At 39.1% G+C, this 17,480-nt stretch overlaps 1 protein-coding gene and 2 non-coding genes across 11 annotated transcripts in view; all 3 read left to right on the top strand.

Annotated features, from left to right (window-relative positions):
• Nucleotides 1-13,603, top strand: part of prom1b (prominin 1 b) — a 32,848-nt gene extending 19,245 nt beyond the window's left edge. For 2 of the 9 annotated variants that reach the window (XM_088342051.1, XM_088342049.1), the window contains 14 exons: nucleotides 900-1,023; nucleotides 1,532-1,635; nucleotides 2,071-2,155; nucleotides 2,222-2,368; nucleotides 3,948-4,019; nucleotides 4,371-4,463; nucleotides 4,563-4,580; nucleotides 4,707-4,760; nucleotides 6,149-6,229; nucleotides 6,322-6,390; nucleotides 6,476-6,565; nucleotides 7,747-7,862; nucleotides 10,850-10,951; nucleotides 13,108-13,603. In XM_088342051.1, coding sequence (XP_088198177.1) covers nucleotides 900-1,023; nucleotides 1,532-1,635; nucleotides 2,071-2,155; nucleotides 2,222-2,368; nucleotides 3,948-4,019; nucleotides 4,371-4,463; nucleotides 4,563-4,580; nucleotides 4,707-4,760; nucleotides 6,149-6,229; nucleotides 6,322-6,390; nucleotides 6,476-6,565; nucleotides 7,747-7,862; nucleotides 10,850-10,922 — 1,126 coding nt within the window. In that variant the 3' untranslated portion in view covers nucleotides 10,923-10,951; nucleotides 13,108-13,603. Of the gene's footprint in view, nucleotides 1-899; nucleotides 1,024-1,531; nucleotides 1,636-2,070; nucleotides 2,156-2,221; nucleotides 2,369-3,947; nucleotides 4,020-4,370; nucleotides 4,464-4,562; nucleotides 4,581-4,706; nucleotides 4,761-6,148; nucleotides 6,230-6,321; nucleotides 6,391-6,475; nucleotides 6,566-7,746; nucleotides 7,867-8,269; nucleotides 9,666-10,849; nucleotides 10,952-13,107 lie in introns of those variants that run through there. The other 7 variants (XM_088342054.1, XM_088342052.1, XM_088342050.1 and 4 more) reach the window with 6 other exon arrangements.
• Nucleotides 4,053-4,123, top strand: trnag-gcc (transfer RNA glycine (anticodon GCC)). Its single transcript has one exon. It is a non-coding gene; the product is annotated as a tRNA-Gly (tRNA).
• On the top strand, nucleotides 6,622-6,692 carry trnag-gcc (transfer RNA glycine (anticodon GCC)). The gene has a single exon. It is a non-coding gene; the product is annotated as a tRNA-Gly (tRNA).
• Nucleotides 13,604-17,480: the final 3,877 nt, after the last annotated feature.

Genomic DNA, 17,480 nt, shown 5'->3' with positions numbered 1-17,480 from the left:
ATGGAAATGTAAAATCGAAAATATATTAAATGGTTATATTCATTCAGTGTTAAAGTTCATTCTTATTTAATTTGACATTTTAGGGATTTTCGTGTGAGTTTTTACATTAGATTGTGAATATTATTAATACAATTAGAATGTAACGTATCACTGTGCTGACTGTCCCCAAATGCAGTGAGGCACGCAATTCTATAGCCTCATGGCAGAGGGCAATAGTGAGACCAGGGATTCGGATTATGCACACACCTCACACCCCCAACAATCGAATTAGTGACATGATTAGCAAACTAACAGGAAGTCAAGCCAGCCAGTAATTGCATGGATTTTTATTTTTATTGTTTTTTGTTTTGGTAATAGAGGATTTCCAATCTATTATTACTTTATTCAAAACGAGCAAAGCATATACTTAAGCCAAGACAATAAACCATTTTTACTCTGCTACAGTTCATACATTGCTCTCTTGCACTAATACTTAAATGACAAATAAGATGTTGGTTCTCACTGCACGCCACTGGACTTGGAATACATTTGTCAATGACTTGATTTATTTAATTAATGACTTGGGTTTTAAGCCACAAATTATGTATTTGACACTGTGGAGCACAATATCTTACTAGATTGGATGATAAAATGGATTGGCCTCTCAGGAACTGTCCTCCTATGTTTTAGATCCTACCTCGCTGATTCGACGCATTGTGTTGGATACAATGATATGATCTCTGAGCTCTTTAGTGTTTCCTGTGGCGTTACGCAGGGCTCACTACTTGGTCCCCTTCTTTTCGGCATTTATATACTTCTGTCCGCTGTTGTCTGTACAGCCCTTTGAGACTTCTTGTAATTATGGTCTATACAAATAAACATGACCTGACTTGACTATTGTTTCTTTGTTTCAATGTCAGCGGTGTAGGCTTCTCATTCGTCTTTGCCTGGTTTCTGATGGCCATTGTCACAGCGCTCTTTGTCACCGCGGGCAATGTGGAGAAGATGCTCTGTGAGCCACTGGCTAGCCGGCAACTATTCCAGGTATTCTGCCCCAAAAAAACATGCTTCCTATCTGAGTGTGTTGGTTTCATCTCCAAGCAGAGGAAAGGGTTTCACCAGTCATCTGCCTCGATGGTGTCCTGACATCTCTTCCTTTCAAGATCACATTAAAAACTTTTGTGATGCACTGTATTTCATGTTCAGTACGAGTAACATCTGACTTACGACCTGCTCATTTTTTTTTCAGAGGATGCACATTTTTTACATTTGGTATCTGGCACCACAACTTGTAACAAACCCACAACACATCCATAATTTTTCCCAGGCAATCAGCATGGAAATCTACCGCTACACTTCAGTACCTTAACTAGATACCGTCTCGGCAGGAGATGGCGCCACTGTAACGGATTTACGTTCGGTTGGTCGGAACTGATCCTGGTTGTAAATCGGATGTTACTTGTCTTCAAAATACGGTTGCCTTTTCACCAAAATAACCGGATGTTCACTGTATTCCAAAATAAATCGTTTTACTCTGACTACTTTTGTTTAGATTATAGACACGCCTTTCCTGGTACATCCAGCCAAGAAAAACTTCCTTCCTGGAATGCTGTTTCAAAACCCAAACATTGACCTGACGTTAGGAAGCATGTACAGGTAAAACAATGTATAAAACAACAACAAAATCATACATTCAAATTGTAAATAGCTGATGTAATTTATAGGCATTGCTGAATGACCATGGGTTAAAATAAATTAGGTGGAGACTGGATACAGGGGTCACACATTTAGCTTTCTCCTTCCCCATTTTATGATCTCTTATGCTAGTCCTCTCAAACTTTTCTACATGGAACATGGGCGAGACCAGCGTAAGTGTCAGGCTTACTATGTTTACCGAATGTTCTTTTCTCTAATGGGCCACGTTTCATCTTTAAATCCACGTGCTAAAGGCAGTGCTAATGCTTGTGGTAGTTCAGGCGTTCCGCATACTTATTTTAGATGATAGATGAGAGCTTTTTTTTTTTAAATAGCAATAAAACTTTGAACAATCATTTCACCTCTGACCAATCGTTGTTGTTCTTTTTCTTCAAGGGAGTGTCACGACAACAACGGCCTTTATCATGCTCTGCAGCTGGAGACCATGTTTAACATCAACTCCTTCCTGAACAGAACAGTGGCAAGTGTTCGGTCAAAACTCGCTCGTGAAAAGTGTGATGTAATTGTAATTGTTGGTTGTCATTAGTACAACAAAGACCTGGCCAAAGTCTTTGATAGCGTTCAAGTAGACCTGCAGGACGTCACGCTACTGGAGCAAGCGGGCAGAGACAACCTCATCAACTTTGCCAATGCAGGAATCGGAATCATTGACTACGAAGCGTATCTGGCTGAGGTACAGAAATGTTGTTGACAGTCATGTTATTGTGATTCCTCCTTGCAATTTGTAAGTCAATTTCCCACCTATTCACTTCATTATGTAAGTTAGGGCTGAACAATTTATGGGGGAAATTAAATCTACTTTCGACAACATTTCATGACCTAAGTATCCTGTTGCTTTCAAGTATGCCATCAATGACACAAGCCAAACAGCTTTCAGCTGGGTGAAAGCATTTGTGTTTACTGAATGCGATCACCCATCCCAGATGTTACCTAAGATACTAAGCTTGCCTAACTGAAGCTACATTTACAGTAAATTTCATAGACCGCCAATAATATCAATGTAGCTGTTAAGGAAAAAAGACTATGGAAAGTGAATTAGCTCTATTGTCATAGACACATAATGAAGAGTTAAGAGAAAAAAAAAAGATAAAAGTAATGTCATGATAAATAGGCGACAATATTCATTAGGTCGTGCTTGGAGACTGTCCTAGTTGTGAGTGGGTCAGAACAATAGTGCAATGACATTTAGCATCAACATAACCCCAAATTAAATTTTTTTAAAAAGGGATGATTATGGCAACATGGCGGCGCAGTGGGTAGCGCGTGTGCGGCACAGTTCTGAAGTCATGAGATCGAACCTCCTTTGTGGAGTTTTCATGTTCTCCCTGTGCTTGTGTGGGTTTCCTCCGGGCACTCTGGTTTCCTCCCATATTCCAAAAACACGCAAGTTATGTTAATTGGCTGGTTTTGAATTATCCCTAGGTGTGAATGAGGTAGTGATCTGTCTGTCCCTGTGTGCCCTGCAACTGGCCGGCAACCATTTCAGGGTGTTAACTGCCCACTGCCTGAGGATTGCTGGAATGGGAATGTGACCCTACTGAGTATAAGCGGTGCGGATAATGGATGGGTGGAAGATATGAGCATCATTGACAAGAAATATATTTTATTCTTAGTCCTTTGTGGGGGTTTTGGGGTTTTTAAGGGTTATTGATCTATCTTCGTTATTCATTATCCATTATCCGTTATCGGTCAGTTCATAATACGCTACAAAGCCTAGGAGCCGGGACACTTACTCTCAGCCAAAAGGCCAAGCTAAGGTCCTAGCCCTAAAGCCTTGCTGCGATCACCTGTTTAGGGTGTTGCTGATCTTGGGGAAGAAAATGTGTCCGAGCCTGGATAGTCGTTGTTTTAAGGGACCAGGGGAACTTGTCAAAGATATGGTTTCGGGGGTGAGAGGAGTCCTTGTTAATGGTGGCTCTGCTGCAGTAAACAATGAGTTTCTGGCCTATGTATGGACAGCAAGTCATTATTTAATTAAATAATTACAAATTAAAAGTGGTGAGACAATGTATATTTTCCAATCTGCCGAAATGACGCCATCTGGACGTAAAACTAAATGTATATACTGTACTGTTAGGTGTGATAAGACTGGTAATGAAGCATCGTTGCCAACAGATGGCAGAAATGTACTACTGGTACCTTGCACCATCGTTATTTTGTCTGTTCTTAAATTGAAATAAATTTGTATTTGGTGATACGATGACGAAAAAAATACACAAAACTTGACACATGTTTTACGTTTCTCTTTGAAGGTGAACAAGGGAATCACACTAGTGGACCTTCTAACATTCGCCACGGATCTGGAGGGCCAGGCCGACCAATTGGTGAGTAATTCGAGAACGACGTGATGTAGTGAAGCATTGGTGGTTCAGTGGTAGAATTCTCGCCTGCCACGCGGGAGGCCCGGGTTCGATTCCCGGCCAATGCAACGTCCCTTTTGCCTTTGACAAGTCTGTTAGATACGGCGAATCTTCCCTCAATAGAACTTATGCATTCTTCTGGAATATTTTTCTCTGTGAACGTAAGAATTTGCAGCCATATGGCACACTGGAGAACCTTTTAATGGAATAATCATTTTGTCTTTGCTAAATCTGTCAAACACGGCAAGCTTTACCTTCCTACATGTTATCCTTTCCTCTGTAATATTTTTTCTCTGTGCATGTATGCATTTGCAGCCACGTGGCGCACTGGAGAACGCTTTGAAAGGTCACGCCAGTAGCATCAGACAGATTCACAGAGAACTGGTGGTCCCGATGGAACAATCAATGGTATATTCCATTTAACATACACATTTGCAACTCTCACAGAGTGCTTATATGTACTATACTCAGGCCTCACTCATTCTCTCTTCCTATTCACTGTGACAGAAATATGTCCGTGCCAGGGTAAGCGCGGTGACTGTGGATGTTGTGTTTTCATGGTAGCTGTGACGTGACATGTCAACTTGTTGTGTGATGTTCTTAAATTAGAAACCTTATTAGCGTAACGAGAGTTTTCGTGTTGTTGTGCAGAGTACCATGAGTCAAAGTGTAAAGCAGCTGCAGAAATCATCCAATGACTTGCCGGTAAGACCAGACCTATTACTTGTTTGATGATTTACCGTGATTTTAAAAAGCCCTGGTTTTATTGACTGCTAATGCCATCTGTTTTCGCTAATGAGCTTGCCTTTTTTATTTTGGCAAAGGGCATTTTTTTAGCTATTTCAACCTCTTCACCTCTCCTACATGAGCAGTTGCACAGAGGAGATTCAGTTGATGGGGGCTTTGCAGAAGAAAAAAACGAGCAGGCCCCTTTCGAAATGGCCTGTTTTAGTTTAAAATAAAATACATTGTGTTCAAAGGTGCGAAATTCCTTTTGGTTACTTTAATGTTACACAAAATGAGATTCTTGGGCTATTATTTTAATATTGTGACATTGTAATCACTGCTCATGGTCAGTTGGGTTAGAATCTTTGACCATACCTGACAAATGTATTTTTTACTGTTTTGCATTTATTTTTAATTTTATTTAATATTTTACTGTAGTGGTGATCAACAAATATTGGTATACATTTGTTTTAAGTCAAGTCAAGTCATGTTTATTTGTATAGCCCTTAGTCACAAGGAGTCTCAAAGGGCTGCACAGACCACATATTATTGCAAACCGCAGACTATTATTACACCATCCCCTGATGTAAAACCTACATGAGGGCAAGGTAAAACTCAAAGACCTCAACATGAGGAAAATGAAGAAAACTAGAGAAGGGACCGCACATGAGGTAATCCCCCTTCTAGGATATTGTCAACATAAAATATATGTCATTCATAAGTTATAGAAGAGAAAATGTGTTTCAAGCTTAGATTCAAACATTTCCACTGAGCTTGCAGATGGAATCTCAGGGGGCAGAGCATTCCACAACACCGGGGCCCGAATGGAGAACGCTCTCAAACCTGCGGATCTCTTCTTGGCTCTTGGGACCACTAGTAGACCAGCGTTTACAGAGCGAAGGCGCCAGACCGGAACATAGGGGGAAATTAAATCTGAATGCTTTTTGATATACATTTTTTGCATTTATATTTTATGCCACATTTGATACAAATTATACTTTTTATTTTAGCTAATTTTAATGATTTATGTAGAATAAAATAGAAGTTATAGAATGAATTGCCAATGTCGCATGTCAAACGCACAACGGAATTATAGAGTGCCAACCTGTTTGTGCAAGACAATTTACAATAACACAAAAAAACACTGTGCAAAGTAATAATTTAAGGTTTATAGTGTAAAAATAAATAATAATACCTTAAATATAAATGTATTTGCTTAATGTTACTTTTACATTTTTGCAGCTTACGTTTTGTTGTCTTGATCCGTATTTCACTTCGTGTATATTTAACGTTTTACCATTGTCTGTATTTGACTTGAATTTTATAGTCGTTTATTTACTTAATTTCTTTTCTCTTCTTTCTCTTAGGTGAAGGTGACCAACATCCTGAGTGCCATTGACGCGTCAGAGTACCTCATCAGCAACAATGCCTCGCATGTGGTGAAGCAGGTGCTGGCATAAATAATAACGCCGTTATCTCCAGTGCATTTTGTCCAAATGTAGAGTAAAAAGTATAATGAGCTGTTCTTGCATATATCCAGGAAACGAGAAATTATGTCCAAGGCTTAGTGGGGTACTTCACCCAGTACACAAACTGGGTTCGCGATTCTGTGAGTATCGACTCCCATTTCATTCAACTGTGTTTTGCAACTCCAAAACGTTTAATTTTATCATTTATTGTGATTGATACTGCAGCTGACCGCCGAAGTGGCTCAGTGTAAACCTATCAGCAACATTGTGGACAGCATGGAAATTGTTGGATGCAGCTTTATTGCGGACTCCGTGGTAGGCGTCCAGCGTGTAAAGTATTCGAATGTATATATATGAAAACTTTTCATCAAGCATTGGTGGTTCAGTGGTAGAATTCTCGCCTGCCACGCGGGAGGCCCGGGTTCGATTCCCGGCCAATGCACATTACCCTTTTGTTTTCGTCAAGAACAAAAACAGTTCAACGTAATAATTTCAACGCTTTCCCCCCGTCTATAATTTTAAATACACCGTGTTTCAAGTAGTTTGTAACAAAAGTAACAGGGTCAGATTACAGAGACGCCCACTGTTGTACCTCGCTTGCGTCACTGCCTTTGCTCTTAAAGGGCCAGAGACAAAATCAAGGGTACCGTTCTATGGGTGTGGCAAGATGTGATTCTCATTTAAATTGGTGGATTTCTTTTTATATGATGTATTTTCATTAAATTATATATAATTTGTATGATTTGGGGTTTTAGTTGTATGCTTTACGTGTTGCCCACCATGCAAATTTATTAGTAATTTATAATAGGCAAAGAAGTGTCTCTTTAGATATAGCATAGTCTAACAGGGTGGTAAACATTTTTTACATCACGATTAGGCATGACATCCAGGTTAAAGACATAAATGAGAAAAATAAGATAAATGGTATAAATAGCCTCCGTTTCAGAAAATGGATGGATAGGTAGTACAAATGTCAATATGCAAAAATATCTGCATGTTAGTACTTCTGTACTGGCCTAAGTCATGAGTAATCAGAAGAAGAGTGCTGTGGAAAAGTACTGTCATGACATTTAGCAGCAACAAAATTCCATAATAAGTCTATAAATAGAATATGAATACCCATTGTTCTATACATAGGTAAGATATGTAGTTTTTCGCAGTCCGTTGTGTTTTTTAGGGTTTAGGGAGTCAAGTGTCTCTTGAAAGTAATCTCGTTATTTTAGTACACTTATTAAAACCTTACCCATATCACAACTCAGGTGTATTTTAAAACTAAGATTTTGAAAGTAGAAACTTTGCAAAAACTATCATTTTTATAACCTTTTATTAGGTTTCCTGGTAACAAATGAAAAAAATACATCAAAAGAGATGAAAACACGTTAAGTGCCCCTCTAATGCCCCAATTTTTCCCTTTGTGAACTTCATTGGAAAATCGCCCTGAGAGGAAAAACAGTAAATATACTTTGCCTAAATATTCCAAATGCTGTTTCTTCTAGAATACATTTTGGTTTGGATTGGGACTGTGCAGCATCCTCCTGCTTCCCAGTATAATAATCTCCATCAAACTGGCCAAACACTACAGAAGGATGGACACAGAAGACGTCTTTGAAGAGTGAGTCCACACACCACCTACAGTAGTACATCTAATAGATTCAGCTAAAATAATCGGGTACACATAATTACAACTGATATGTTGATTAAACGGCTGTGATGAATTCATCCAAATCATACAAGTCATAAAAACAAAATAAATGTGTTTGAAAAATCAGCAAACAAATCCACAACCTTGAGATTAGGGGTATTGCTCAATTGACTGAGCCAGCTCGCCTTTTTTTCACAAATATTTTGCATTTTTCACTACTGCTACACAAAAGCATACTATTTATCCAAATCTTAACAAGTTTTAAAGCAAAAATCCTATGCTTCCAAGACGGATGATTAATATTTGATTTCTCTTCTCTGTCCCTCATTGTATCTCCATTTAATCGCCATCTTTCATACTTACATTGTCATCCCTAGCTCCACTTACCCTTGGCTGGTTGCACTTTGACAGTTGACTCTTTTTCTTTTTCCTGACATTGTGTCCTCGTCTTGACTTTGGGTCTTTATCTTTACCTTCATCATTATCATCACATCATAATCAAAGGTTGTTTCCTGATTGGGGCCAATCCTGCTTTTGATGGAGGAACTTCTTGACTTCACACTTTTTTATACTGTGGACACTACAATTGCATTGTGGGTAATTAAAGTAAAAATGAAATAAACCAAATGTGGGCAGTTAACTACATTTTTGACTCATTTTTCTTCCTTGACCGAGTACAGGTTCTGTCACTATTGACATAAAAACGTCCACCTCCTAACCTTAGACATTCAATGTGGCTTTTAACTCAGCACTCGTGTTTTTTTCTCTCGTTTACTCACACAGTAAGTCTGCACTGCATGTAATTGAAATTAGTGATGTCAACAAAGTATACAAAAAAAAACCCACAATATTCAAAGTCACTCAATTAAAATAAATGAGTCAAACAGAGATTGTGCTGTCAGGGCCAAGTAAAGAGATCACCTGGTCCTGGCTCTTTAGTCAATCATGGCCAGGCAAAAACCTCAGCAGAGATCCTACTGAAATCACAGAGCACCCACTCTCTCACATACATCAATGTTGTAGTCCTCTATAAGTATTCCCTCAAACAAACACACGAGAAATAAGAGCCCATTGATGTTGGGAAATATTTGCAACGTTGTTTCTCACTTAAACACATTCAACTGTTTGAGGCTTTGTTCACATGTTTTAGATAGGGGCATGTCAAAAATATGGGCCATAGGCCTGCTGGATCATTTAAAACAGCCCGCTATAAATTTCTGAGTATGTCAAAAAAGAAGCAAGTCTCTCATTCATTTCTATCAAAGGTTATGCCTTTTAAAAAATAACTGCAAACCAAATTCTCTTTTCGGCCGTTAGAGGGAAATGTTGAGGTTGTATAGCGTGGTGAGTTATTTCAGGTGCAAAACTGCATTCAGTTGTAACACATTCCTTTCCAAACATGAAAATCTTTTTCCCTATTGTTAAAGATGACAAAAGTTGTGTCTAGAAAAGATCCCTCGCCATCTGTGATTATAATACGAAATGTAGGTGCGATGCTAAAGAAGAGTTACCATTTTTATTGATCCGGCCCGCTTTAGAACAGAAAATCTGGATCCTTCCCATAGCCTAACTGAGTTTGACATCCTTGTTTTAGATAATTTAGTCATTTTGTTGTATTGTTATGCATTCTCAACTCATCTCATTAGCTGCACCGCTTATCCTCAGTAGGGTTGCGGGGGTGCTGGAGCCCATCCCAGCAATCATCGGGCAGTGGGCAGGGGACACCCTGAATTGGTTGCCAGCCAATCGCAGGGCACACAGGGACAGACAACTTGCTCGCTCATTCACACCTAGGGGACAATTTGGACCGGCCAATCCACCTCCAATGCATGTCTTTGGAATGTGGGAGGAAACCGGAGTGCCCGGAGGAAACCCACGTGAGCACGGGAAGAACATACAAACTCCGCACAGGAAGTCCGGTAGCCGGATTTGAACCCACACAGGAGGTTCCCAAGACCTTAGAACTGTGTCGCACACGCGCTAACCACTGTCCCGCCGTGCTGCCCTTGTTATGCATTGTGCTTCTTTAATAAGTCACCTTATGCGATGCTTGCCTTCATTTGTTGAGTCCAGTATAAAAAAAAAAACCTCACTGAAAGCCAGGCTTTGGTTTTCCTATTGAAGGAAATTATCTATTAAATAAGGAGTGTCAAAGTCAAAGGATGCAAGGACCAAACCGAGGCCTGCGCTGATTGACTGTTGAAAATGTTCAAAATGATGCATGTAGTCAATTTAACCTTAAATATACTGAAAACCTAACAAATACATAATAATCAGATGAATAAATCAATATTTTCTCATGGCTCCGTCAGTAATCTGTTATTCTCAACATGTACTAAAGACACATTTTTTAATATAAAACCTAAATGACATGAACACTAAATGAAATCATTCAGGCACCATAAGTAGACTGTTGTTCTGAATTTGTATACTATTTTTGCATTCGCAATGATCGCAGTAAGGCTTTAGGGCTAGGACCTTAGCTTGGCCTTTCGGCTGAGAGTAAGTGTCCCGGTTCCTAGGCTTTGTAGCGTATTATGAACTGACCGATGACGGATAATGGATAATGAATAACGAAGATAGAACAATAACCCTTAAAAACCCCAAACCCCAAGTTGCATTAATTTTAGCAAAAGAAGGCTACAATCAATTTAAAGAATTTTTTTTTTTTTAATTATTCACCACACTACAATAAAATGAAGTACAAGCCAAAGTAATGTACAAATACGGGATTCCTGGCCTATGATACAATAATAATTCTAGATGATCTCAGGGGCTGAAAAAAACCCTTCCCGGGGCCAGATTTGGCCCACGGGCCTTGACTTTGACATAAGTATTTCAAAGGGATACCAAGTAACTCTGATCTTAACCTCTGTTTTGCTCACAAGTTGTTATTGCTTTAAAATTGGTGGTGTGCTTGTGTTTGCGTCTGTTTCTGTGTGTGTTTGATTGTGCAGTAGCTCCCCCTATAGTGACACCCTGTACCGATTCCCTCGGGCCTCAGCTCCCCCGATCTGCGACGACTATTGATACAAAACGGAGGTCTCGCTGTCAAAGAGGTAAAAGGTGTTTTTTCTGAGATTTTGTGGAGTATTTGAACACAGCGTTAGAAGCGGTGGTTTAGCTGCCAATACCTCACTTCCATCTCAGATATGATAAGGGGTTGAAAATGGTTCCCTGGCTTGGTGGGGAGGCCCACAGCCAGGGTGGAGGGGAAAAAAGAAGAACTGTACCTGCAACTACTACTTATATCTCGTCTCTGAGAAAAGAGAGAATGGTTACCAAAAACATTGGCTAATAAAAACAACCGCTGCTTTACCTATGAACGAGACGATCGTTCGTAAGTTGAATTTGTTGGTAAGTTGCTTCAGCGCTTTATTTTGTGTGTTTAAGCTTTATGTTTAAGGCTTGTATATGTAACCGCGGTGTACCCGTCCCACCAAGGATCAACATTTACACTGTACTGGATGATGAGGCTTTTATTTCAGTTACGTTAGCAGCGCTCTAGAGACTGCAATGGGCGATACAACATACACACACCATGTGGTTAGCACCTCCGCTGGTTCTCAACATCGTTCGCAGCGCGCTGGAGACTGCTCAAAGCATATCAAACAAATAGTTTTCTTTTCAGTTACAATACAATAGAATACATTTCAGAAAATCAACCATTACAATATCTTTACAAACATTTTAACAAGATACTTTTAACAAGTGATCGTATAGTGGTTTTAACTTTTACAATAAATTCAACTCGACATATTTTTCAATCTGAATTTTAACCAACATCATTCTTTTTATATATTTGTGAAAACAGAAATAATTGCAATAACGAGTGTAAAAACGGGAACAGTTTACCTGCAATGAGCGACACAACATACATACACCATGTGGTTAGCACCTCCACTGGTTCTCAACTTCTAAGAGGGAAATAGCCTTTCAGTACAGTGCAACATACGGCAAAATTAATGCAAATGACGACAGAAACAAAACGAAAATAAAACCAAACACCTTCACAACACCAATTACATTACTGTGTATGTTGCAAGATTTGTTAGTTGTGGTTTTAATGGTGTCCATTAACTTTTTGCAGAGCACCAAAAGATCGCGGCTTACCGTTAGCAGCGCGCTGGAGACTGCTAACAATATCCGCCTTCCGGTCATAAAATCAGAGGCTAAACTAAACCTTACCCCATACCAGCAGGTGGCACTGTTGGACTCGTCATTGCAGGACACTTATACACAAACTATCCAAACCTATTTCAGCAGGAATTTCAACAAAACAAAAGCTAATAATACACCCGTTACATATACATAACCTGTATTGTTTTTACTAAAAAAATAATCATTTCATAAAATAGTATAAGATAAATAGAGTTGAGTTTAACTTACTTTTGGAAGATGCGCTTCAAGAGGACCCACTCCGTGGTAGAAAATGGCCGAAAAAAGCATGCCGACCATTTTCTCACCCGCATCAAGCTTTCTTATTCCACTTTCGTTTCAAAAGAAACGGCTCGCTTCTTCTTTACACTTTACACCAACCATATCGAATGGATGCACAAGATATTAAACAATAAAAATGTCAACGTTCTTAGTGCACTGGAGATACAGTATAGACATAGTATAGACAGTATAGAATGTCTACACACGATCTAGGAAGTATAAGATGGATTTCTTCTTCAGTGTGGATGCTGGGTGACCTCTCACAGCGCCACACGGCGGAAAGAAGCACTACAGCACTGTCCTGTACTCGGAAAAAGGTGCACACAATACGAAATCTAACTTACAGCAGTGTCCGGATATTTTTCGACATGCGGAAAAAAATGTTTGTATCTACCGTTTTACGTAAGTCGAATGGTCGTAAGTAGGGGAGCGTCTGTATGTTGAAAACCAGTTAGATAAAGTCTTAGTTAGCTGAAAAGATGCATGAAATTCTGTCACCATATGTCCTTTTTATGCACAGGCCTTGGATTTGTCATCCTGATTTTACAAGAAATCTTTAAGGGGACGGTTTGTATTATGTGACCACTAGATGTCTCTGCATTATAGGTCAAATCTTGACCAACATGTGCCAACAGTGTTTTCTAAGAAAAAATAAAGTGGCAAATCTTATTTTAATCCATGTCTTTTGGTACATAAAACATTCTCTCCTCAGAAACAACTTTACGAGTAAATAAAAAATGCAATAAAAGTGAAATTCTCCTTTTCCTTTCCACAGCGGAACAGAAAACTGGAACTGAAGAGTTGCTGATCACAAAAGCTGGTTTCCTCTTATCCCGATTTAAGAAAGAAAATGTAAAGGAGAAAGGCTGTTTACTGACTGTTCTCGAATTCTCCCCTTGTTTCTACAAAAACGACATCCTGGATTCCCGTTCTTCGGATGAGCTCGAAATCAATAAATGAAGTCAACAACCGAGGAGGAACTCCCCACTTGGAACCAACTCATGCATTGAACAATAGCCAGGAATTATATTAACTCACCTACATGTCCACATATCTATGTTGTCAGTCTCATAGACACAACATGTACATTTTTTTAAATGTTTTTGCAAATGTTTGTTTTTCTAAAATATGTGTAGCTTGGATTTTTATAGAAATAGCCTCGTCTCTCCTCTTCGAGCATAGCTGGATAAAGGACTACAAAATTATGCATACTAGATTGCTGAAAAAGAAAGGATAAATATTTTGTGGAATATTAAATTGTTGGTATATGACACAGTTCGACCTGCTTTTTGTTTACTTACAATAGATATTTGGAATATTTTTTAATAATGGCCAATGCTAAGGGACATCCACTTGCATTAAATACTCACTTAAATCGTATTATACATGTATTTATTTCCCAGGCAGCATACAAAAGGTTCTACTCTCAGCTGCTGGTCAGCTAATACAACCCCTAGCAAGAAGTATGGAATCACCTGTCTCGAGCAAGTACCCACTCAGACATTCTGTTAAAAAAAAAAACTCAGATCACAAACATGAAACAATCGTAACATATTGCAATTCAGAAACATTAAAATAAATGAAGAAAAAACTCTGTGGTAGTCAATAAATGCTACTTTTATAGAGAAATCGCAGGGGGGAAATGGAATCATGAAAAACAGACAAAAGAAATTAAAACTCAAAACATATCACTAGTATTTAGTTGTGTCACGGTTGCCCATTGCCCTCAATTGGCTCGCCCGTTTGCCGCCAGCTGCGGCTCGTTGCCTGATTGGCTTCCCTCCCATATAAGCTCAGTGCTCTCACTCACCCTTTGTCAGTCCGTCAACGAACCTCTGCACCCGTAAGACGTGTGTTTTGACTCTGACCGGTTTCCTATCACGTCCTGTTTGATATCTGACTCCTGTCTCCAGTGTCTGATATCGATCCCGTCTGTCTCGTCCTGTCTGATATCTGATTCCAGTCTCCAGTATCGATCCCCTATATCTCGTCCTGTCTGCCCAATTCCCGTAAAAAAGAGCTTGTGTGAAAACGTTACGCATCTAGGTCCTCCTCCTGTTCTGACAAGTTGCACCACATATGGCTTTTATGACAGCTTGCAGTCTCAGAGGCATGGACTTGATGAGTGCCAAACAGTATTCTTCATCATTTTGGTGCCAACTCTCTTTGATTGCAGTTGCCAGGTCATCTTTGCAGGTCAAAACCTTGCTGTGGCCAATTATTTTCAATTTCCACATCAGGTTTTCAATTGGGTTGAGATCTGGGCTATTTGGAGGCCATGACATTGACTGGATGAGTCTTTCACAGTTTTTGCTCCGTGGCATGATCTTCTTGGCATCTTGGAAAGATACTTAATCATGCCCACCCACAGATACACCCACCCAGAGGAAAGTGTATGTACAAAAAATGAAGCAAAAGAAGAAAAGAGTAAAAAAGGAAAAAATGGGGGGGGGGGTAAAAAGCTAGAGAAGAGAAACAGAGAAGAAAAAAGGAAGAAATCAATTAAAAACAAAAATTTGTACAGATCTTGATCACACGGAGTCTCTAAGGGCTGCACACACCACAGATTATTGCAAACTACAGACTATTATTACTCCATATATCGATCTAAAACCTACATGTGGGCCCCTTTCCAGGATGACCAGGCTGCAATAAATGTTGCAATAGCAAATAATACACAGATATTGTCAACGTGAAATTTAGATCATTCATAAGCTATAGAATAGAAGTTTGTTCTAAGCCTAGATTTAAACAGTTCCACTGAAGTTGCAGATAGAATCTCAGAGGGAAGAGCATTCCACAACACTGGGATCCGACTGGAGATCGCTTTCGAACCTACGGATTTCTTCTTGGATCTTGGGATCAATAGTAGAGCAGCATTTTCAGAGCAAATGCTCCTGACAGGAACCTCGGGGGAAATTAGGTCTAAAGGTATGAGGGAGCAAGTCCATGCATGATTTTGTATACTACCATCTTAAGCTAACGGGGAGCTAATGCAGGTTAGCTAAAATCGGGGTAATGTGAAAAAGGAAGAGAATAATTTTTTAAAAATACATATTTTGGGGGGTCCCATTGATCAATAAATTACCAATAATAATAAAATGTAATGCACAAAAATGAATTTAAGGATTTAATTAATGCCAGATCAACTTGCTCTATTTTCAGAAAATCCTTTTTCACTTTCCAAAACTTACCACCACATGCTATGCTAACAGAAAATGTGCTTTCTATTATTTAAGCTAATCTAACCATGAATGTCAAATATAGAATTTCCCACAATGTTGAGAATATTCAATGTTTTTGATTATTGTTTATACTCACATACAGGGTTGGGTAGGGTTACTTTAACTGGATTACTTTCAATTACTTTTGGATTACACCAATACCAAATATGCTAATAAAAAACAAAAGAAACTAAATATGAATACAATTATAGCTCACAACACGTGGTAAGCTTTCTCTCCTGGCTTTGATCTCTTTTATCTCCAGCAAAACTAACATAAAATGCGACGGAAACAAAATGAAAATCAATCCAAACAGCTTGCCAACATCATTTTTGCCGTTCCATGTATTCCATTACTCCCCAAGCCTGCACAAAATTTAGTAATTTTATTCATATTTAGTTTCTTTTGTCTTTTTTTAGCATATTTGGTATTCGAGTAATCCAAAAGTAATTGAAAGTAATCCAGTAATCCAGTTAAAGTAAGCCTACCCAACCCTGCTCACATATAAGCCTACGTCCCATATAAGCCCACCTCGTAAAAACACTTTAAAATAGCCACATGCTAAAAGAAATAGGTTACCAAAGCTCACAAAGTTTTTGTGTTTTTGGCAATTCGTTTAGTGAAAAACAAATCACAAGATGTGTGATTGACTCAGAAGTATTGGCTTGATCAACCCGGAGGCTAACAGAAGCTCCCAGTCAGTCTGTCACATGTATCAAGAGGCGAGAGTGCGTTTTTCCGGGTAGTATTGGTCCCGCTGCCAAAGTACACACAAGACACCCACTCGTATGTTTTAGGCTTTTGACAGCCTTTTGGAGCAAATGCGGGCGAAATATCTCAACATCCTTGGAAAAAATCATTGAGTGATTGAGTCTATAACAGGGGTGTCAAAAATGCGGCCCACAGGCCAGGATCAGGCCCTCCAAGGGTTTGAAACTGTTCCGCAAGACAACAGTAAAAGAAACCCAGGAGGGAAATGAGCTGCTGGTTTTAACATGTACACTTACTGCCACCAAATTCAGGTGCCTATCCCAAAGCAACTGGAGCAGTATTTGTTTCTATCTCTCTTTCTTGCTTTTTTTTTCTTTCTGACTCATTCTTTTCCCTGTCTTTCTCTTTACTCTCACTCTCTCCCTCTTTTTATTGCTCTTTCTCTTAAACTCTGTCTCTCTTTATCTTTCTCCCTACCTCTTCTCTCATTTTTCTATATATTTCTCTTTCTCTCTCTCTCTTGTTTTCTTTCTCTCTTTCTTTGTCTCTGTCTTCTGCTCTCTTTCTATCTTTATTTCTCTCTCTTTGTTCTTGCTCTTTTCCCCTTTTCTTCTCTGTTGCTAAATCTTTCTCTCCATATCTCTCTTTTCTCCCCCTCATTCTCCCTTTCTCTCATTTTTATCTAGTTCTCTATTTATTTTCTTTCTTTATTTCTCTTTCTTTCTCTTTCTCTACCTCTCTTTCTCTACCTCTCTTTCTTTCCCTCTCTCTTTTTTCTCTCTTTCACTATTTCTCTCTTTTTGTCTTTTGCCTTGTCTATTTGTTGCTCTTACTTTCTTTCTCTTTTTCTTTGTCTCTGTCTTTCATTCTCTTTCTTTCTCTCTGTCTTATTTTCTCTATTTTCTCCTCTCTCTTTCTAACTCACTTTCTTTCTCTCTCTCTCTCTCTTTTCTTCACCTCTCTCCCTTTCTCTCTATCTTTCTTTCTCTCCTTTCCTCTCTCACTCTCTCTGTCTTAATTCATTCTCTCTTTTTCTTTCTAGTCCACCCCCAAGGTAATGGTTTCCCTACCATGTGGCTCCCAAGCTAAAACGATGTTGACTCTCCTCGTCTACACGCAAGGAAACGTCGATTTCTATAAAAGTGTGAAAGTTTTGCGTAACTAAACAGGCAAAAGTCTTATAAAACCTCACTACAAGTATATTTACCCCAAC

This window comes from Urocampus carinirostris, chromosome 8, assembly GCF_059441175.1.
Source record: "Urocampus carinirostris isolate Australia breed hairy pipefish chromosome 8, RoL_Ucar_1.0, whole genome shotgun sequence".
Taxonomy (NCBI): domain Eukaryota; kingdom Metazoa; phylum Chordata; class Actinopteri; order Syngnathiformes; family Syngnathidae; genus Urocampus; species Urocampus carinirostris.
This window is presented reverse-complemented; position numbering and strand designations above follow the sequence as displayed.